Raw genomic sequence first — 23214 nt, forward strand, 5'->3', positions numbered from 1 at the left:
CCGCCTTGGAAAAGGAAGGCGGAGTTCGTGTCACGTGCGTTTTTTTTATTCCAACGTTTCTGACGTCACTCCTCTCTCCGCACTTCCGGAACTCGTTGCAAGGGGACGAGAGAAAGTAGTCCCTGAGTTGGGAAAGCGTTCTTCTGCGTCGGATGAGGGGGGAAAGCGGTCATCCCGGTCAGGATGGGTTAAAGCGGAGGTTAAGGCCCGACGTGGGGTCGGGTTTGAAGAGAAAAAGAACGGCGTTGTGACGGAAGGCGGAGGGATACAGGCGAGGAGGGAGGGAGCGAAGCGTCACATTTGAATGGAGGGCGCGAGAACGGCGAGCGGCCGCCACAGGGCGCTGGAGCGCCGAAGGGGCCAGGTGGGATTCGCGTCGCGGGAGAACCAGGTCTTGGCGGGGGAGGATGCTGGAAGGGCAAGGGCCCCTTGGTCAACGTGACCCGTAATCCGAAGTGAACGTGTACCTGTGGACGGGGTGTGCGCGCTTCACTTTCCGCTGGTGGACTACAAACCCCATCATCCCTTGCCTTTGGCGGAACTGCTGGGAGTTGTAGTCTAGCAGCATCTGGAGGGGCCCGGTTCTAAAAATCTCTCCAACCGCCCCTTCTCCCTAAGTAGGTTCCCTTTGAAGGAGGAATTCAGCGGATCCCTTGTTTTTTTGGGTTAGGATTGCAGATATTTTAAAGTCTTGGGGGCTCGTGTCCCTCCTCCCAACTAACCCAAACAGAAGTTACTAAATAACTTCCACTCTGATCCGGTGATGGTTACTCCTTGGAAAGTTTTCATTGCCATGAGGTCTCCCTCTCCTTGGAAGAAAAGTATCATTCGTTTAAGGGGGCTTTGCTTCCAAGGAGGCCAAATACTCAGGATCGTGGCTGTGCTCTCTGGGTCTCATCCTTCTGGTTTACTCTAATCCCTGGTTTTGCTAAGAATCCTTATGGTTCTCTGGTTGGGACAATCGCCTTCTCTGGTTGTCTCATCCTTCCAAAGAGTAGAAATTGCAAACCTATAATCGTGTGGGATTTGATGGTACTGTATATTGTAAACTGACCTGGTTTGAAAAATCCAAACATGACTGAGTTGGCGGTAGATTGTCTGCTGTACCAGGGGGTGCTGATAAGTACTGAGCCTTTCCCAGAAAAAAATGAACTATGAAGCTATAAATTGCAGGATGTATTGGCCAATTTGTCTGTATTCAATGATGCAAAAATCAGCTACCTATGATTTTAACATAACTTTCATTTTCCGGTCCAAAGTGAACATGGCAGCACCTCCAGAAAAGTTCAGTGTGGAAGAGCATAAAACCATAATCAAGTTCCTGTTTCTCCAAGGGAATGGTGCAAAGCAGATCCATAATGAAATGTCACAAACTATGGGTGACAGTGGCCCTTCATATGCAACAGTTACACGTTGGGTTGCTAATTTTTAAACAAGCCATTTCAGTGTTGAAAGTGAGAAACCCAGTGGAGGGCCTGTTTCTGTGCCTGCAAATGTGAAAGCCATCCATGACATGATCATGGAGGACCACGGAATATCGGCCAAAAGTATTGCTATATATCTGAGAATATCACATGAAAGAGTTGGTGCCATTATCCACAACGACTTGGAGATGAGAAAGCTGGCAGCAAAGTGGATCCCCAAACTTTATCAGTGGCTGTTTTGGAATATTTTGCAGAAATGAGACAGATTTCCTGGGCAAACTGGTAACTGGTGATGAGACAAAGGAACTACTGTTATGATCCTGAGACAAAGGAACAGTCTAAGGAATGGAAGCACAGTGGTTCCCTTAGGCCAGTGGTTCTTAACCGTTTTGAGAGAAACGCCTCCTTGAGCCATTGAGGAAGTTATCATCGCCCCCCTCCCCACGGCGATGATATCTTTTTATGTATTTATTTATTTATTTATTTATTTATTTATTTATTTATTTATTTTTATTTATTTATGACACTTAAATCCAATGACCCCTGAAAACAAAATTCAATTCCAAGAAAATGAAATGCCCCCAAAAAGTAACATTTAATGATTTAGTTGCAAATGAATTTTAAGACGCAAAAAGAAATATAAAAAGGGCATAAAAACAAACTGCAATGCAGGAACTAAAACTTTCAAGACAAAAACTCTGAAACTAAATTAAGATTGGAGGAAAATATATATTCATGCAGACTGTAAAAAGACTGTAGCCATCTTCACAGGTTTGGCTTGCTCCAGCGTCCCCCTACCGCCCCCCTTCTGCTCCAGTGCCCCCACACCACCCCTTTTCATTCTACTGCCCCCCTGAAAAATGAAATCGCCCCCTGGGGGGCATTATCGCCCACGTTAAGAACCACTGCCTTAGGCCAAAGACGTTCCGAGTGCAAAGGTTGGTGCAGAAGCAAATGGAAACAGTTTTTTGGGATAAGAAGGGAGTTCTGCTGGTGGATGACCTCCAACAGGGCTCAACCATCAATGCAAAATATCACTTTGATTTATTGACAAAGTGGAGGCAAAACATCAAGGAAGAATGTTGAGGAAAGCTCTCCAAATGTGTCAGGCTTTCAGATAATGCCCCATCCACCTTATTCTCCTGATCCGGCTCCTGACTATTATCTGTTCCCCAAACTCAAAAAAATACCTAAAGGGACAATGCTTTGGGACTGTTCTGGAGGTAAGTAATGCTGCAAATGAGTGGTTCCACCAGCAGTCAGAATAATTTTATTTGCAGGGACTTAAGCTGCAGGACGACAGATGTCGCAAGTGCATTGGCTTCCTGGGGTAATATATCGAATAGTGTGGCAGTTACAGCTTCCTAGCTCAATTTTTTTCTGGGAAAGGCTCAATACTTATCAGCACCCCCTTGTACCAGCAACCAAGTGAAAAGCTAGTTGTAAGTTTCTCATCATCAGTTCTAAATTAACAGTCCTCTGGTTGTCTTAGCTAATACCTTGCTTTTCTGTTAAGATTTTTCCAGCAATGTGGTGTTGCTACTAAAGGCAGAACAAAGATGAGAATCCTGGGTAAGTGACCATCTTTCCAGCAGAAAAGCAAGATAATACAAAAGTATTCTCCGAATGTTCTCGCATGCAATGCAGCCTCTCTGTTGGGCATGAAGACAACATCAGTTTTACAAAGAAGATGGATTGTTCTACAATAAGCTACTGCTCAAGTGCCTCAGATATAAACACTTCTACAGACACTTTCTTATTCCCAAAAGGGGGAGAACAGAGCCATGCAGGAAGCCCTCTGACGGGGGATCAACCTGCCACCTTGGATGACACAAGCTATTTGACACCTGTCAAAATGAAATCTGAACCAGATCTTAACTATGAAGTATCAACCTGCCAAACACCACCCCCTGTAGACTTCTCTACTGTCACAGTGGCTGATTTTGGAATCTCACCTGCTGCTTTTACTAAACAAAGTAAAGGTAAGGTTTGCATCTGACACGCTGATAATAAGTATAAATATACTCATGCATCATTGCACTAATATACAATGTGTATGTAGTATATATGTATATGTATGTGATTATACCTTTGTGTGAACAAATATACACAGTATAAGTGTGAAGATGCATAAATCAGGTATGGGTGAATCTATCATTATTGCTTCTGTTTAATTTCTGGTTTTGTTCTGACCATAAATTCTTTTTAATATTCTGCTCCTGTGTACTCATTAGTTTGGGAGGCATGAATTTGGGCATACATGCGCTGGCTCTGTTTGTCATAGTGGATATTCTTTACCACGAGCTTCTAGTGTATTTCCTGAACATTGAAGGGAGAAACGGGAAGGGCAGGAGGGGACAGGGTTTACTGATGTGTTGGGAAGCACAAGATCAAAAATGCAACATGGAGCCAGAGTCAAAACCTCAAGCCCACAGTATTGGTAATGGCTGGGATTCTATTGAATATATCAATCAGGAAGATATAAAAACTGATGAAAACATAAAAGTCTGAACCCAAAGGCCGTTGCAAAATAGTAATGATGATGATGGCTGGTTAATGTCACATGTCAGATTAGCAAGTTATATGCAGTACTTGACTAGTTCTTTTAAAATTACTTGACTGCAATGCTGAAATTTTGATCAGTGCAACTGACAAGAAAAGCCGCGCTCTTGGGAGCTCGATCTGGGAATTGGATGATTTTTTTTGTCACGTAACGAGAAACAAATATATTTGTATAAATATATTTATAATTAATTTTTTATCCCGTCCAACTAGTGGCAAGGCCACTGGGTGGCAAACAAGAAGCATCATATAAGGATACAAAACTCAGTAGTAAAATGACATAAAATGATTTTTAAAAATATAATCTCTAAAAGAAGCATCAGTAGTACCAAAAAAAGCAGCCCTATTTTAAAAAGTATGTATGTAACAGAATACAGTGGTGCCTCGCTTAACGATGTTAATTCGTTCCAGTGAAATCGCTGTAGACCAAAAGCGTCGTAAAGCAAAAAAAAAAAAAAAAAATTAAAACCCTGTTAATGCCTTCCAGTGGGCTAAAAACTCATCGTCTAGCAAAGATCCTCCATACAGCGGCCGTCCCTAAGCACTGCGGGGAGCCATTTTGAGCACCCAGTGGCCATTTTGAAAACCCGACTATCAGCTGTTTTGATTGCCATAATGCGAAGAATCAGTTCCCGAAACCAGGAACCAATCGTCGCGCCGCGAAATTCCCCCATTTAAAATATCGTCATGAAGCGGGTTTGTCGTAACGCGGGGTAATCGTTAAGTGGGGCATAACTGTATAATAATCATGGGCATCAGACAACAGCAAATTCACAGTCGCAAGCGACAAGAAAGAAAAAAGCTAATTACTGTACTCGAGACAAGATTAGTCTGGGGTAAGGCCATAAAGGGCTTGTGGAAAAAAAATCCAGGCTTTAATTAGATGCAGTTGTATTGCATTTCCCATTAGCCCTTGTCACAATAGCTTATGGGAAGGAAGAGCGGTGTTGAGTTCCACAACATCTCGAGATTCAGAGATGGTCCATCTCTGATTTAAAGTGTAAGATAACTTCATCTTACAAACAGATTTATATTTTAAATCTTGTGAATTGATGTGATTTTGAAAACAAATTCTTTGCTTAGAGACTTGTGTTGGCTTTGCTGGGTGTTCAGAGGCTGCTCTTGTTTTAGGGTCATCCAAGAGTCTGATCAACAAATTTAAACGCCGATCAACAATTGGAGTGCGGGGATCTCCCGAGAACAATTCTCTCATCCGATACATTGCTCACCAAAGAAGAGTAAGGAAGCAAAACACACTCCCGGAGGTAGATATGCTACATCCTGAAGTATGAATTGGGGATGGTTGGTTTTAGCTGTTTTCAAGGAAATACAATGTAATGATGATGACGAAAGAAAAACACATCCATGGTATTTGTTTTTATTGGGCTTGTAACATTTCATCTTGAACTTTCTGAGAAAGCTTGTTTTGGTTTCTTTGAGCAGGCCAATCCATTTATACACCAGAACACTTTGCTAAAGGCTAAAATAGCTGCTTTCCAATCATCTTTTAAGCCACTGGAGGAAATTGAGGAAAAAGGGATCCGTATAAGCGATACCCGTAAGTAAGCAACACCTGCATGTGTTCTGTGCCATCAAGTTGGAACTGACTTATTATGACCACAATAGGGCTTTCGAGTTAAGTGAATTATTTAAGGAATGGATTTACCAGGTCTGCTCACCTAGTGAGTTTTCATACCTGAAGCAAGGATTTGAACCCTGTTTTCCAGAGTCCTGATTTGTCACTCAATCTACTGCACCACACTAGGACTCAAGCAGCAACGAACCTCATATTATAGGATTTACTATTTTAATTTGATCAAAAATGCTAAAACCGGATATCTTCTTAAATCCAAATGGGATAGTTCATTCAGTGGTTCTCAATAAGGTGCTTCTAGGGTCATCCAAGGTCTTATACTTGTGTGTTTTAAATTTTTTGTGAAGACTTGGGAACTCTGTAGACGACAATCTTATATACAAGATATTGTAAACTGATTTGGGAAGTTGCCTCACACAATGATGAATTCACACAACGATGCCTTTTTCTGTTAAATTTGCTGCTTCACACAGCGATGTTTCCTATGGGGGATTTTCACACAACGATCTCCCTTTTCACTCCTGTAAAAGTGTCTTACAATGTTTGGAAGCTGTTTTAAATGATTGCAATGGTTAGTCCACCTCCTGAAACCTATGCAAACTGATTTTGGTGTTGTTCTGACACTTCGTTAATTTATGATGATTTTTTGAATTTTCTCCATTGGAAACCATTGGATGGTCTGTCTATATATAATTTAAATTGTCAACAAAGCCGATTTTTAAAATTTACATTCTGGTCTAAATGAATTTTATTTAAATTTAGAGAGGGTTTTTAAAAAAAAATAGTTTACATGATGTGCATGTGTTCAATACAGCTAAAGAAGCTAATACAACACCATATGAGCCTTCCAAACTTGGGCAGGTTTTGACATCTGGATGTAAGAAAATTGCTTTGGAGGATGATATAAATCATAAGGCCATGAATGGAGATAGAACATCAGCTGGTATCCAGAGGAGCACTTTTGCTTCGCCATCAGAGAAGGCTCTTCTTGTTGGCACAGTTGCTATTCCTAAGGTATGTTGTGGTGGCTGTGTAAATGTGTGGGTCTGTGCTTCCCTCTCCAGTTGTGCCCTTCATTCAGAATTGCTAATACTGTCAGTAGCCTTAGGCAATTCATATGCCCTCTGCAGAACTAAGCAATGTAGGCGTGTTGTTTCTGTAGCCAGTACAAGAAGGAAATGTTACCATGTTGCCTTGTCAGGATTATTTTTATTTAGTACAGAAGCAACTATTTTTTCCTGCAAAGTTTGTCTCTTTGTTAAACACTTTCTGGTTTCAATGTATCCTTAGTGAATTAAACATTTCTCCTTCATTGTTTTTGTTGAATGTTAAAATATAAAAAGGGAAAAAAGTCAGTGTATAAAAATGTGAAGGGGAAGTATGTAAGATATAATTTTGGGCAAAGCTTATGTATTTATATAAGGTGGCCTTCTACATATATACACACACACATTAGAGTTGACGCCTGTAAATTACACATTTGTGCATAGATGAAGCAGCAAGTGTCTCTGCGCATTGAACAACATGGTAAACGTACACATACCTTAAAACTTTAAAAAGATCTGCACAGTTGGAAAGGTGGGAAAACCCCTTAACTAATATTGGTACACCCGTCACAAGGACCAGAAGAGACAGAAATATATGTATTCCATATGGTATTGCTGTTATCATGGCTCATAGCCCTTCCAAAATAATGTTATCTCATGTTTAGGTGATCAACTTTCACTTTTCCTTAACACATAGTTCAATGTCTTGGCATATTTCAGTGAACTTGCTATTCCTCAGCAGTTCCTTTTTTAACCTTTAACTCCCATGTCAATGTATCATTGAGGGCTATTTCTCAAAGTTCATTGTATCTTTCAGTTAATTGATATGTATACTTCAGTTTCCAATTTCTCGCAATCCCTAGTTTAGCAGCTGTTACCATGCTCATAATGAACTGTTTGAAAGCCCAGCCGTACCATTCTTCTTCAGAAATAAGCAATATTGCAATGTGTTCTAAATGGCGGAAAGTGGAAATGTTTCTGGCTGGGTGAAACTGGGCTATAGAACCTAGACAGAGAGAAATGAAGAGTTTGTTTCCTTCCAGACCAGGGTTACCTTGTTTTCTCAGAGCAGAAAAGTTGACTGGCTTAGAAGAGCAGTTCTGGAGGTTGTTCCTACTCTATCTCACCTGTCCAGAGAGAGTGAGAGTGATTCGGCATTGACTTTCAAAGCACATCTGAGATAATGGACTTCAGAAAGTGCCCCCTGGGCTTTGCTGCTATACCAGTTCACATCTTGACTTTTCTCATGGGACCTTGGCAGAGAGAAAGAAAAGTCTTGTTTCTTTCCCTTCCCTTCTGGATTTGAAACAGGGCAAAATTCTGCTATGGGTTCTCTGTTGCTGCACTGAAGCCAGGGAGGGTCTAATCCTTCAGAGGAGCGGAAGAAAAGGCACCTTCTTTACCTCTTTCTTCTGATCCTCGTCTTATCTCAACAAAACTGGCACGTGGATCAGTGCCCCAGAAGATTCTCCATGAGCTGCCAATTCATGCTGTTTGCATCCCAGAGTTTTAAAGAGGGTCAGTATTCAGTCATTCCTATGTCATTTGAACAGGTTGTTTTAATATGCCTGACAGATAATTTTGGTTCTAGGCTGTTCCTGTCCAGTCAGTAAGCAGTGTTGAATCTGGATGTATGCATTTGGAATATACTCCACAGAAGGAAGCGTCGAAGACTGAATGTGGTAAGAGTTATCTTCCGTGTTTAAATAAAACCTGGAATATGCAAGCATGTTATCCTTGAAGACATCTTATCTGTTGTTTTGTGAGGCACGAATAGTTCAAGGCAATGTATGAGAGATTTTTAGCAGACAATCCAAGTACAGTAGGACCCACTTATCTACAGAATCTGCATCCTTATATTCACTTATCCACAATGTGAAAGTATTAAGTAAAATCCTGTAAATATGCATTTCTAACAATGAAGTTACTAGAATTATGTATAGCATTCACTATTATAATAGTGCTGGCTATAAGTGGTCAAATTGGTCAAAATTGACCAGATAGGCAGAGTATAAATGGAATAAATAAGTAAATAAGTAAATAAATAAATAAATAAATAAATAAATAAATAAATAAATAAATAAATAAAATATAATCCACATTTTCAGCATCCACGGGGGGGGGGAGAGACTTGTATCTGATCTCCCGTGGATAAAGGATAAGATGGAGCCATGAACAGTTAAAGTGTTAGTGAACTGTTACAGTTGTGCTGTGGATACATGCTTCATGTTTTATGTATGCAGAGGAAGTGAATGACTTTTTAAATAAGACAGAGAGGCCACCATCCTATACACACTTAAGTGCAAGTCATTCCAATTGAACTTAGTGGCATTCCCTTCCAAGTGGATGTGTGTCAGAGTCCATTGTGAATTTCCCAATTTCCTTCTTTTCAAAGGTAGGAAGACCCTGTGGGCCAATGAAGAATTAAGCAGGGATGTTTCCTATCAAAACAGCTGTAAGAAAGTTAGATTTGCTGAAAAACAAAGATTAGAAATATTTGACACCACCAAAGCGCCTGTCACTCCCCTGCAAAGTTGCTTACCATCCAGTTCTCTTCGTTCTGCTCTGAAGAAAACGCCAGTCAGGACAGTCAACATACTTCCTGAAGGCATGACGGTTGGTATATGATTGAGTTATATGACACCTGCCAGCTTGTAACAAGGATGGGTGCATGGGTATGGAATCAAAGCAGGCTTAAAAAAATAGTGGGTTGTCCCTCCATTCTGCCTTTTTTTAATGAGGAAATAAGTACAGTGGGACCTCGCCTTATGAACGTTCCTATCTACAAACATTTCGACTTATGAACGGCTTCTTTCACAAAAATTGGCATCGACTTGCGAACAGAGCCTTGACCTACGAACAAAAAAAGGCAGGGGAAAAGGACAGGAAATTCAAATTTTCCCCCGACATCGGAGGAAGCCGTTTGAGACCTCTGGAGGCAAAAAGGCAGGGGGAAAGGGTGGGAAATTCGAATTTCCAGCCCCTTTCCCTTGCCTTTTTGCTTTTTTTCTTCCCTTGGAACACATTGATCAGTTTTCAGTGCATTCCTATGGGAAATGGTGCTTTGACTTAAGAACTTTTTGCCTTAAGAACGCAGTGCCAATACAGATTAAGTTCTTAAGTTGAGGTACCACTGTACTGCAGTTGAGTACTTACTCCTTGGTATGTGACCAGAATCTTCCATGTATTTTAGACTTCCAATAATAAAATGTTATTTCAAGTATTTTATAAATCCTGCCTTAAAGATCTTATGTGTTTTAATACATTTTCTTGAGATGATTATCATTGGATTTTACTTCATTTCCAGTACTTCAGTTGAGTCTATATAGAGTACTATCAAGTTCCATACGATAATGTTCTTTATTTTTAAGTGTTTGAACATTACATGCTGTATCAGTGGCCACTATCTTACTCGTAGATGACTCTAAGAAGGCTGAAACAAATTTAGGATAAGACTATTGTTGATTGCTAGTCATCCTAGATACATATTATGTACCATGGTACTTGCCTTTTTCTAAAATATGAGTTATCCATCTAATGTGAAATGATTCATTCATTAAAGAATAACATTGCTCTTTTAAAGGAGCATCTTCACGATCCAGGGAGGGAGGGAGGAACTGAACTGCTCTCCAACTTGAACAACTGTGAACTACCGCAAACAGGTGTGTAGTCCACTTTTGAACCCAAGCTTCTTCTAATACCCTGATAACCACTGCTTATTTCCTCCAGGTATCCCTCTATGTCTTGCAGTCTTGCATGGGAAGAAATAATAAAATGATTGGAAAAAGACCTGACCTATTTGCGAAATACTTGAATGTTGTTTGCATCTGTCAGAATCGGGACTTCATGGTTAACATTATGTCATTGGTGGAGGTAGACAGAGCAGCATCTAGTCTATTCTCGATAGTTTCCTTCTCATAATTGGAAAATCTGCGCATGGGTACAGGATGCCCGGTCAAGTGCAGTCAAATCACTTGCATGCTCAACCTATCAGTTTATTAATTTTAACAGAGAGAGGATGTCTGTCTGCATCCAAGACAGGTATACAGAACATGTGTCCCTGGGATCTACCTGTCATCATTTGTAGCTAACGTGGCCCATGGTAAAAGGTGATAGAAGTTGTGATCAAGCAACATCTGGAAAGCTACGTTTCCCATCCCTGGTCAAAGATGTTAGGTGTGCTCCACTGAGAGAAGAAAAATCTCTGTTTTTTTAAAGATAGAAGGAGTAATTTGATTGTTGCTAAAGAAATCTAACCTTCACCTAAGTGACTTTTTAATCATTATGGACAAGTGGATAGTGTTGTTCGTCTGGACAATAGCATTGAAAAGTACTGGGCAGGCAAATCCAGTCACTCTTGGGTGAATCTGATTAGAACCATTTCAGTTTGCTTTGGTTCATATATACTGCCTTTGGTGTATTGCTGGATGACTTTTGACTAAGAGAGGAGAAGAGAGCATCTGTATTAGCGGTCCGAGATTTCTCGGTGGCCTTCATTACCATTAACCATTGTATGTATTTGTTTAAGTTACCACAGTTGGATGTGAGTGGCACTGATTGCCAGTGGTTTTCCTCCGTACACACCCTGATGGCCATTTCCAGACGATGGACCTGGGGACTACTGTGCATTCCACTGACAGTCATATTTCTGCAGAGTCCTACTTGTTTCCTGGTGCAGTTCCACATGGAGCCCCTTGAGAGGAGTCATCTGCAGATCTGGTTTGAACTTATCCCTGGCATGCAGATGACACCAACCTCCTTCATCTCTTGGAGGTGAAGTTGTGAAGGTCCTAAACTAATGCGTGGCTGTAGTCCCGGTTAGATGGACGCAAATAAAGAGGCTCAGTGCAGACAAAATAGTTTGTCCATGTGGATGGATAGCCTGCTGGTCTTTTTCATGCCAGATGAAAATCTTTCAGGTCTTTTAATAACTCATATCTGTGCTGAGATCTACAGATCTTGATTTTATGCTCTCTCTTTTTGGCTTGTTCTTGTTTGTGCGGTATAAGGCACTTGGAGAACTTAATGGGGTGATTTGCAAATGTAAAAAAATGTTATCAGAGAAAATTAGTGAGAAATCTGTTAGCATACTTCAGTTACTCATAATGTATGAACACCGTCACAGAAAGAAGTATTGGAGCAATAGAGGAAGTGAAGCAATGCGAGAAAGAACTAGATTCTGATATATCAGATAAACATCTTCCAGTGGATATTCCTGCATGCAGAGAAGACAGAGTTCCATTGAGTCCATCAGGCTCAACAGAAGAAGATTTTCCTCACATAACACCTATCAAACAGTCCTTTTCCCAACCAAATTTTGACGATGATGATAAGGTAAGCTGGCTTCATGTATTTATGGATTTCTTTCCTCTCCACATGCTTCAGTTTTCCATAATTGTCTATGTTTGCAGAAAAGTGTAGTCAACTGGAAATTCTGTTGAATGCCTCTTAAAATGTCACTTTGTTTTACTACATTTCCCAGAATTCCCCAGCTAGTTTGACCAAGAGATTCCAGATGTGGTCCAAAAAATAACTTTTCCACATGAAACACTGAATTGATTGTACAGTCTTGAGTCAGTTTTCAACTGAAAAACTGAAGCCTTGATTTTGGAAACAGATTGCCAGAACACTCACAGTTGGGACGAACAATTGCCAGCCCATAGCGTTGCATGTAATAATTTCCTCACTGAAAAATGATATGCAGCTGTTGTTCCTGTTCCAATATGCTGGCATTCAGAAGTCAGCAGACACAGAATGAATGCAGGCAAACATATCCAAACTTGCATTTTTGCCCAATCATTTGAAACCAGGAAGTGAACTGAAGTGTGCAAACCGTGGAATGATGCCAGAATGAGTCTCTAGTTTATGACATTTTTTTCTTGAACTATATTTGATTGGGATCAGTTGTGTAGGAGTCTTTTGCCCAGATCCATGCACGAACGACCACATTGACCTATTCCCATTCTGAAGCTGGAAGGGCCAGGTATCTCTGATTTAACTCTTAACTTGAAATATACGATGCTGTTGGGGTTTGTGGTGTTTGGGGCTTGTGTGTTTTCGTTTTGTTAGCAGTATATTGTGAATGTTCCTTCCTTGCTGCAGGACCAAGGATCACTGGAGGAAGTGGTGAGACCTGAATGCTCTACAAGCCCTGATTTGCAAGGTGAAGTAATGCCTCTGGGTTCCTATGCTTAATGTATCTCATTATCCAAAGATAGAAACTTAGTTGGTATGTTACATAATACCGGTGTGAGGTAGGAGACTGCTGCCTTCTAGTTTGGTCCCACAGTGGACAAGTGAGGTCTGTAAATAAGTACCAAATGGTTGGATTATTTCCAGTGCCGGTATTCTTGGTTTCCAGAGAGGGACAACTTTGAATTATGGCATTGTAAGTGATGATAAACGTAGACAGCATCTTAAAAAGCAGAGACATCACCTTGCCGACATAAGATCCGCATAGTCAAAGCTATGGTTTTTTCAGTAGTGATGTATGGAAGTGAGAGCTGGACCATAAAGAAAGCAGACTGCCGAAGAATTGATACTTTTGAATTGTGGTGCTGGAGGAGACTCTTGGGAGTCCCCTGGACTGCAAGGAGAATAGACCTATCAATTCTAAAGGAAATCAACCCTGAGTGCTCACTGGAAGGACAGATCCTGAAGATGAGGCTCCAATACTTTGGCCATCTCATGAGAAGAGAAGACTCCCTGGAAAAGACCCTGATGTTAGGAAAGTGTGAAGGCAGGAGGAGAAGGGGACAACAGAGGACGATATGGATCGACATGTCATTGAAGCGAGCAACATGAATTTGACCAAACTTTGGGACGCAGTAGAGGACAGGAGGGCCTGGCGTGCTCTGGTCCATGGGGTCACAAAGAGTCAAACACAACTAAACAACAACAATTCAGACTGGTTAATGGTGTTTGTTTGCCAGTAGCTGTGGGACAATAGTGTCCCTACATGTTCCCCACCAGTCCCTTAATGGTCTACATTTATGCCTACTGTAACTTGAATCATTCTGTTAGATATTAAAGTACCTGGTCTGTCAATAAATGGGAATACTGAAAACAAAGTTGTAGTTAGTAATTACTCTGGCCAAGTCCGCCGTTGACCCTTTGAATCAATGAGACTTGTGAAATCATCTGTGAAGATTCTAAATCATCCAGGTGTGGCTGTCTGGAAGTTTATTCATGGCAACTGGACTTCTTTCTTGTTAGGTTGAAACATTTTGCTACTCATCCAAGTAGCTTCTTCAGTCTGAAGAAGTTGCCATGACTCAACTGCCAGACATCATTTATGTAATTGATCCAGTAAGTCTCCCTGGACCATTGGACTTAGCAGGAGTAAATTCACAACATGAACATGATCTTGCTCTATGCAGACTTATAATGTTTTCTCTTGATCATAACTAATTATCAAGATGCTTAGGTATAATGAGGAATGAGCAATGGAATGATTGTAACCATAAGCTTTCAAAATTCTTTAAAAAATATAGAGCAGTAAGCTAGCAAATATACACATAACATCTGATTTAGAGTATCAAAGCCTTAGTCATAATGTGAGTATCTCATTTTTCAGAAACAAAGAACAGCTCCCCTGATCTGCAGGCTACTTACACTAGGATTACCAGGTCGTGTACTGAAGTTAAGGTAAGTTTATTCTTTTTTTTTTAACCAATGAGTTACTCATTTTGATAGGTAGGTAGGTAGATAAATGAATAGATGGATATGCACACCTTTACATTGTTTCTGGATTTCCTCTCTACTCTGAATTAACAGTTATTTAATGTCTTATTTATGATTATCTCTCAACAAATTATTACTAGCTTTATAGCTGGTGGCAAATGAAGGTCTATATGACATCTCTTGTGTGATGTCTGTGATACTAATAATTATAACTGTGCAAAGAAATAGTAGAAACAGTGGACCACCTTATCTGTGGCTGCAAGAAGGCTGTGCAAATACTTTTTTTTTCTTTTTTGGGAGGGGCATAATAAAGTTACAGTGATGGCGTGCGGGAATATCTTTAAGAAATAGACTAGTGGCCAAAAAGTGGAGGGACCACAAAACTGGAAAACATGTTGAAAATGGAGAAGTCAACATAGAATGGGATTTTGATATTCAAACTCACAACAAGCCTGATTTGATTATTGTTGAAAGGACATGGGTCTGGATAGTAGAACGGAAGAGAAGGAATGTGAAAAAGATTGTCAAATACAAATGCTGAGCGATTACGTCAAAAGAAGACTAAAACAGTTCCAGTTATAACTGGCACTTTATAACCAATACCAAAAGGTCTAGAATACCATTATTGTGCTCTGGGTGTAAATGAGATCATGATATACCAGGTGCAAGAAGGCTGTCTTACTTGGAACAGCACATATTTTAAGGAAATACCCATTAGTGACCCAATATTTGAAGAACTAAATCCAGCCAACAGGAACTTTTTAGGTTCTTTATTTTATTTTATTTTAAGAGTTGTAAAGTAGCCTAACAGAATACCTTTCAATATATTTTTAATAGTCCCTATAAAATGCAGTTCCGACTCATAGCAACCTGGATCTTACATTCTGACTGTGTAATATGCGTATTTCCTGACAGCGTGTCAGTGGAAGAGAGAAAATAAATCTCAGCCCAGCAAAGAAGCCACAAGCCAAAAAGAATCTGAAGCGCAAATCCAGTGGAAATGAGAACGCCAGCCCCACAGCAAAGTCTTCTCATAAAAAGACTCCAGTGAGTAGCATTGTGCATTGCCTTCATCAACAGTGTAAGGATGGCTGTTTGTCTTTGTCAGTGTATTGTAGCTGCAAATAAATGTTTATTTATTTTATTTGTACCCCGACTATCTGGTCCTGCAACCACTCTAGGCGGCTTCCAATACAACATAAAACAACTAATAAAAATAACACAAGAATTATTGCACAAGTATCTTCCAATAACAATTTACAAGACGGAAAAATAGAGTAAAGAATAAATAAAGAAAATAAAAAGAAAAGCTTCAAGTATTAACTGGAGGGAAGGCCTGAATAAACATCCATTTAAATAACCCATGTTGTGGGTTATTTAAATCTTGTTGAGTTGTCAGGGTCAGACATCTGCACCAAAATCTTCAGTGACTTTTTATAGTTTTTAACAAGCAAAAATCTTTATGTTCTTACTGAAAAGATATAGAGTTCCCATCACAGTAACAAGTACATTGCTGTATCAATCAGACAGGATTGTTTTTAAAAATACGGCTACTACTTAGAATGTTGGTTACAAACGCTATTATGGAAGAGGTATTCTTTTTGCTATTATCTTTCAAATTAGCCTAAATGTTTGTTTTAGGAAGTCTGCAGACAAGATGTCTTCCCATAATATGGTACAAGTGTGTTAGGTCTCGACCTGCAGGCATAGGAACTGCCTCCAGTTCTGTTTGCTTCACTTTGAGTACTATACCAATTTTCAAGGACCTTTTCTGCTCTTTGTTATCTTCTCCAGCACTTGGGGTGCACCATGTTTTTGAGATACTTGTCAGAGCACAGCTACCCTAATTCTTCTTCTCTGTGGATGTGGACGTAGTATTCAGTAGATCAGAGTCTTATTATTTACATACGTTGGCCTGTGTTAAATAGCACAACTCAGCCGTGAATTCTCACCAGCTGAACAGTCAACACTTGCAGGCCTATATAGTTTGCATGGAATCTTAACAGGATGTTTTGTGATCGCTTCTCACTGTTTTCAGGCTAAGAGACAGAAAGTTTTTGGAAAGAGGAGGAAGAAAAAGAAGGAGCAGAAAGCACTGTACGGCCCACGAGAGATTGTGTCGAAGATGCCCCCTTTGAGTCCAATTCCTGAGGCGAAAGAAGAGCTCTCCATGGTGTCATCTTATCGAAGCACACCAACATCACACCGTTCCATCCTTGGTACGTAAGCCTGTTTTGTTTCTCCAGTTCCCATCAGTGACAAACTGGAGGTACAGTTGATTGGTATTTCATACTATAAGCAAGTTAGTCCATTTCCATCATGGCACTTAGGTATTTTGGCCGAAATCCTGTTGCTGTGTTATATAAAAGGCATGACTTTTGGAAGAAAAGTATTGAAAGTTAAGAAATCTCCATGCGCATTATCTGTTGCATGCCATGTCTCCTTATGAGAGCCTTACAATATCCAGCTTAACAAAATGTGGACTTCAGCGTTTGAATTTTATTTGTTCCATCCCCACAGTCAACAGTTTGAACACATATTGGTTTGAGCTGAGACGACAATATTTTTATCCTGTGCTGTTTTGGAGGAATGCTGGTGCAGAGAAGCAGAGGAGACGTGCTTGGTTGTCAACAGGTTGTTCCATCTTGGTGGACATTGGAATTCTCACTGAAGTCGGCTAATACAAAAACTATAGATGAAATTCCTGGCCCTGAAACTAAGCATGTTGCTAGCCCTCAGTTGATGGGAATACTGGGTCCGAGAATGCAAGGTGTTTTTTTGTTTGTTTGTTTGTTTTTTGTCGCCTCTGTGTTTCTTTTAATCCTGGCGCATGGGCTTATAAGTGATAAGTTAGAGAGCAGTGAGGCAAGTTCTAAAAAAAAGAGCTTGCATCTTGGCAATGAAAATACAGTCTGTTTTCCTCTCTAATTAAAATTTTGTCTCAGATGATTCCAGCTCTAACCTCCTGCGTGCAAAATCATTGAATGGACCTGCTGAAAACGGAGTGCTGTGTTTTGATGAAGGCAATAACAACTGCCTGGATCTTCCTAATGGAGAGGATCTGGTGACAAGCCCGCCCTCCCAACTTCAGGATGGTGCTGCAAACGATATGAAGAAAATTGTTCCTCTGGACTCCCCTGAAAACAGCTCTCTTGAGAAACAGAAGTGTGCCTTGCACGAAAACAAACTGGTGTTGAAAAATGACTGTACCTCAAATGAGGCTGAGAGGCAGAGGGTGCCAGAGGTACTAAACCTGAGTGGAATGGATCAAAATAGCAAGGCCAAAGGAGTCTTGCCTTTTGCGGTTGGTTCTGAAAGAGATCCGATGAGGGGAAAAGATGCTGTGGATTTTAAAAGATTCCCACGAAGAAGCAGAAGACTCACCTGCTATCGTTCAAGTGTCGAGGCTTTTCAGTCTGAAACACCTGGAGATGATGTAGCTGAAAATAATACAGAAGAACTACCTCCTGTGGCAGATTACCCTATATGCTTAAAGAATTTAGAGTGCTCTGTAGAAGACAGATCCAGACATGTGAGACGTAGCATGAGGCAACATAAAGATACAGAAAACAAGGGGCTTGTTTGGATTCAGATACCTGATAATAATATGAGAGGCCAAGCACCCCTGAACGCTCCTTCTAAAGCCAAGAGAAGAAAGTCCTTCGGTCCTCAAGGATCAGAGCTGCTTCACCAAATGCAAATACATTGCGTCCCGGGGCTCTTTCCACGGAATGAGGAGCAGGAGAATGCACATGTTGTGACTGGCCCTCGGGAACCCAAGCGAAGGAGGAATAGCATGTGTGTGCTGAGTCCTAAGGAAAATGAAAACGTCTTGCGGGTTCAGCGAAACAGAAGAGCAAGCCTGGGGTACAGAAGTGACCTCTGCTACCGGAAGGATTATGAAGCAAGAACATTCTTCAAGAACCAGCCTGTTGTTTGATTTAGACTGCTCCAGTTCAAAAGGTGAACGTTCACTATTCAACTAGCTAAGTTATCATGACTCACCCAGCATATACCACTAGATAGTTGGATATTTGCATTTTTGAAAATCTAGATAAGACTCCATCTTCCTTACTTGTCTAATTTGGGGGGAAAGAATTATGGACTGTAGCTGAAAACAAAAATATGGAAGAATATACAAATAAAGTGGGTACTTTCCTGACGTCATTGCAAACTTAAATGCCCAGTTGATGACTGAATGTAGCTGGCAAGCCCCACTCTAATTTAGTTACCTTCTGAAATCTCCTCTGGCAGGTTCCCACTCAAGAGGCAGTGCCCCGGCTTCCCTGCCCTGCCTCCTCTGGGCACTCCCCCTGAGTGGGCATCTGCCTGAGGAGGCAGGGCTGGGAAGTGCTGAACACCTATTGAACCAGGAAAAAAACTACCAAACCAGTGGTTGGTGCCCATTTCTAACTGCAGCCTTGGAAGTTGTTGGAAACGCCAGCCAACAAACTCCCTTGTGTTTTATTGTGTTTGAAGACTGCAACAAAAATGGTGTACATTTTTCTTTCAAAGAAACAGAAACAAATATTAATGAATGATAGCTCATTGGTCTAAACTGTTTCTAATATTGTTGAGAGGTGAAATACTTAGGTTCTTCATCATGCTCTCTAGGATTCATACAAAGGGGTTTTGCACCTGCATATACAGTAGCGTGCATGGATGACCATGTCTGAATAGCTGGTTTCTTACACTAACTTGTAAAGAAATTCAAGGCTTGGTGTACCATATAGTCAGATCCCATGGATGTTTCTAGAGCAGTGGTTCCCAACCTTGGATTCTCAGATGTTCTTGGACTACAACTCCCAGAAATCCTGGCCAGCACAACTAGTGGTAAAGGCTTCTGGGAGTTTTAGTTCAAGAACATTTCGGCACCCAAGGTTGGGAACCGCTGTTCTAGAGTCATAGATTTGTATTAAAAAAATACTCATAATGATCCATTGTGTATCTTTTATTCTGTAGCATTTTTTACTAGTTTGAAACTACACCGATTGCTAAAAGTAGGCAATCTATGTCTTTCTAAACGGAGAGCTAAAATATGACCAATTTGTTTCAAGTTGTAATTTTCTTCTCTTTCAGGGCCTGTATCCTGGGTATATCAGAAGAGGGCAGTATGACATGACTTTTACAAATTATTTTTTGAAGTTGCTTTTTGTTTTGCGGAAGACAGTGGATCCATGATTGAAGTCATATGGAATTAAAAATAAACAGGCCTGCCATCCACCTGAAACGAGTCTACATTTTAGTTTTGCTGCAGACAAAGGCCCAATAAGCTGCTGCCCATTCAGACCTTTGTTTCATTTCAGTGAGACACATGTTAAGCATATGCTTAATTTTCTCATTGATAACAGCTGAAAAGTAGGAAATGTTTAACATGGATTGAATTATATGGAGCTGATATAAAACAAAGCTAAACCCGGCTAAATTTGCTATCAGTTGCTGAAAGTGAAGGAAACGGCTGAGAAGAGAGACATTAATATTTCATTTATTCACTGGCCAGAATCCTATAAACTGAGAACGGAATACCCTTTGAAAGTGATCATTCCGGCAGTCTGTCGCATGCTCAGCAGAGAGCTAATTCTGAATATCACTTTCATGAATCTTCCCAGGTGTGTGGTATCTTGCAACAACAGGATTTTGGTCGATGGCTTTGAATATTGTTTATTGAACTGTTTGTTTCCTTCCATAAGTAAATGTGGTTGGTGGAATCATTAGGGGATTATGTCCCATTACTTTTTCCCTTTGTTGTTCTAGCCCATTATTGTACCAGTACTTTCTCCACAAGATCCCAGTATATCTGAGTGAAAACAGATTTGTTCAGGCAGGTGTTTACTCCACACTACTGCAAAAACTCTGCCATCCTCAGCAATTCAACAGTTGAGGTGCTCTTTATTTTCCCAAGAGGATTTTTTTAAACCAGTTTCCCCATTACATATCTGATGACATGGGAACAGCCATTTTTCCCCCGGCATATACCGGACCATCTTTTTTGTATGAAAAACATCAACCCATGTAAGTATCTTTCTAAGACTTGAGAGAAAGTTGCCCCATCATTTGTAAAGGAAAGATGGATATCAGATTCAATATTTGTACAGTTGATGAGAAGCAAAACGTCCCCATGAGTGAAGTTCCTTGTTATTTTAAGGATGTCCAAGTTCGATTGCAGACAAGAACTCCAGTCTTGTCCGACACCTATCACTGGTGTGGTAAACGCCACAATAGGTCTACAGCAGTGTTACTCTACAACAGGAGAGCAGAGAGGTGGAGACCCTTTAACTCCCCTTGGCTGCTGTTTTGTTGCTTGTCACAACTGGAGTAGGCCCATTGTTTAAGTGGGATTTGTATACATGTTGATTACTACTCAGGAATCAAGTCAGTGGGTCTATTCTCTAGGAATAGGATAGTGGCTTATATCTTGAGGAATTCATCTCTCATAACCCTCCTACAGTGATGGCTTTGGAGCAGTTCGTCCACACTTCCTGCTAAAGTTCAAGATGCCCATTCTAGTTCCATTTCACATCCTTCATTCTGCCCTGCAACCTGCCCTTATCCTCGGTATTAAGACACATCCTCTGTCCCCATCCACCAATGATCACGTACTGAGTGTCCTGCTAGTTGCTTTTCTGCCAGGAGTTTTTTGAACCCAATCTCGATTTGCTGCCAGTGTACAGTAGAACATGAAACAGTGTGTTGTTTCTTCATGCATCAGCTTCAGCCTTGGGTTTTTCTTTCCAGTTCTGCTGTAGATCTGCAACTTGGTATTGCAAATCATTTCCCCAAATCATTTCTCTACCTGGAGAGCTAATGTTTTGCCCCACAGGCTTTTAAGAAGCAGAACAATGCATTTATTTTTAAAAGCCTTCCAGTGTGTGTTGTTGTAGTAGCAGTCTTTTGTTTTTCCCACTACAGGACAGTTTCATGTGATCTCCCCCCCCCCCCAAGCCAGTTCTGTGTATTTTAATTCTCTGTGTTAAATGGTTTGATTTTTATAGTCTTGAAATGTTTGTAAGCTATCTAGAGCATTTGATTGGTATCGTGGGAAAGAAATAAATACCTTTTTCCCCTTTAAAAAATGGTTTTGCATTCCACTCTTTATGATCTGAGATTTGCAATACTTTAAATCATTCTGTTTTTGCGTGTTTCTATTTTATGGGTTAATCCAGCGTTAGTCACCAATAGAATAGGCCCATTGAAATGAATGGGGCTTGTCAGTTATAAGTAATGTAGTTTCTATTAATTTCCGTGTGTCCGTGGTTGGAATTTTAGATTTACCACTTTTTAAAAATGTTATTTTGTTTGTTTGTTTATTGTTTGCTGTGTTCACATTTGGAAGCAAGGAAAAGGACCTGCCCGTGAGAAGATTTGAAGTCGAAGTGCTGGTCAGAATTGGCAAGAGAAGGTTGATTTTGCTGTCACCGGTGCAGAGATGTGGGTTGTGTTAAGACTTGGCATGTAGCTCCCTCCAGTTCTGGTAATCATCCAGCGGTAGAAGCTGTAACCTGAGCAAGGTTGAATCTAAATGGAGAGCTTGAAGCATAAATAGTGAGAGAGCTGAGACCCATAGAGCACTTATGGGGAGAAGGGGTATTTAGGACCATTGTACCAGAGAGGAGTGAGCAATTATCAAGGGACCCCTCACATCTGAACGGTGTGCAAAGTCAAACATTTCATCCAGTGACCACACGTCTCTCTGAAACACTGTTCCTTTGAGGAATCAAGAAATGCATACTTTGTGGCTCCTTTACAACTCTTAGCCCCTGTGGTTACCCTATAGCTGTTTTTGGGTAAGCCCACCTGCCTCCCATATGGAAAATCTGGAGAATCGCCAAGGAAAGGACGAAACTTGAGTTTTTTCGGTTGACGCTTTGAAAGGGCTGCTTCACCTCTGACATTTTCCTATGTAGGTGCAACTCCTGAATGGGTCAGAAATGTGGTCACTGTTGTGTGTGTGTTCAACACAATGTTTTTTTTCTCTTGCCCAGATATAATAGACCTATTCAAACTAAAGATGGTTCTCTTCCTAAGGTTTGTACCAATAATGTGTGAAGTAATCCCTTCTTACGAAGTCGTTGTTGAAGGGGAATAAAAATACTTCATTTCCAGTTAAACTACTAATTCATCTATTTGCAGCAAAATGGCTCTGGAAGTATAAAATGTAAATACCGTATTTTTCGCTCCATAAGACGCACCTTTCCATAAGACGCACCAATTTTTTAGAAGAAAACAGGAAAATATAATCTGTTTTCTTTGCTCCATAAGACGCACAGACTTTCCACCCCCGTTTTGTGGGAAAAAAGTGCGTCTTATGGTACGAAAAATACGGTACCTATATGGTAGGTTTTTACACTTAAGAGAGGACAAATTCCTTTAAGTAGTGTTTTGCTGACCCATTTTAGGTCTCGACAGCTGTTAGGTCTGCAGTGCTTCTTGGTAAGGGGAATAATCTCACAGATGGCAGGTTTTCAGAACAGATAACGGCACTAGTTCTGGCTATTGCTGGAAAAGCCTTGAAACGCTAATGGAAGAACTTTGAGGTTTCTCTTGTAAAGTCTGCCATAGCTGCAGAAGATTGTCAACTGGAGGGTCTGCAAGAATTTGTAATGTTCTTTTCTCCTTAAAATGTGTACATACTATGGTACCCCATAAGAGACTTGCTGCATTTGGTGTCGATGCAAGTTTACCAACTTGTTATATAGAAGAAAGATGTGTTTTGGACTGCAACTTTCATCACCTCTCACTGCTGGCTAAGGCCAATCAGAATTGGAAGACAAAATCGTATGCATGGCTACTCTTACCGAGACTTGAAGGAAAGTTCATCTACTTCACTCTCCCTTTAGAACACGAAAATTTGCAAGCCAAGACAACTGGTTCCAGGTTGTACAGTACTTATTACATGCAATGCGGT

The 23214-nt window shown here is 40.5% G+C and overlaps 1 protein-coding gene across 1 annotated transcript; it reads left to right on the forward strand.

The window, feature by feature from the left end:
- The first annotated feature begins 73 nt into the window (after positions 1 to 73).
- On the forward strand, positions 74 to 21382 carry CDCA2 (cell division cycle associated 2). Its single transcript, XM_020812575.3, has 15 exons — positions 74 to 364; positions 2941 to 3406; positions 5118 to 5251; positions 5430 to 5544; positions 6395 to 6594; positions 8218 to 8308; positions 9022 to 9242; positions 10210 to 10288; positions 11752 to 11960; positions 12729 to 12789; positions 14203 to 14273; positions 15225 to 15356; positions 16348 to 16528; positions 17255 to 18272; positions 19389 to 21382. Exons 2-14 carry the CDS (start codon positions 3061 to 3063, stop codon positions 18247 to 18249), a joined length of 2835 nt encoding a protein of 944 aa, XP_020668234.3. The 5' UTR covers positions 74 to 364; positions 2941 to 3060; the 3' UTR covers positions 18250 to 18272; positions 19389 to 21382.
- Positions 21383 to 23214: the final 1832 nt, after the last annotated feature.

Source organism: Pogona vitticeps, chromosome 8 (genome assembly GCF_051106095.1).
Source record: "Pogona vitticeps strain Pit_001003342236 chromosome 8, PviZW2.1, whole genome shotgun sequence".
NCBI lineage: Eukaryota > Metazoa > Chordata > Lepidosauria > Squamata > Agamidae > Pogona > Pogona vitticeps.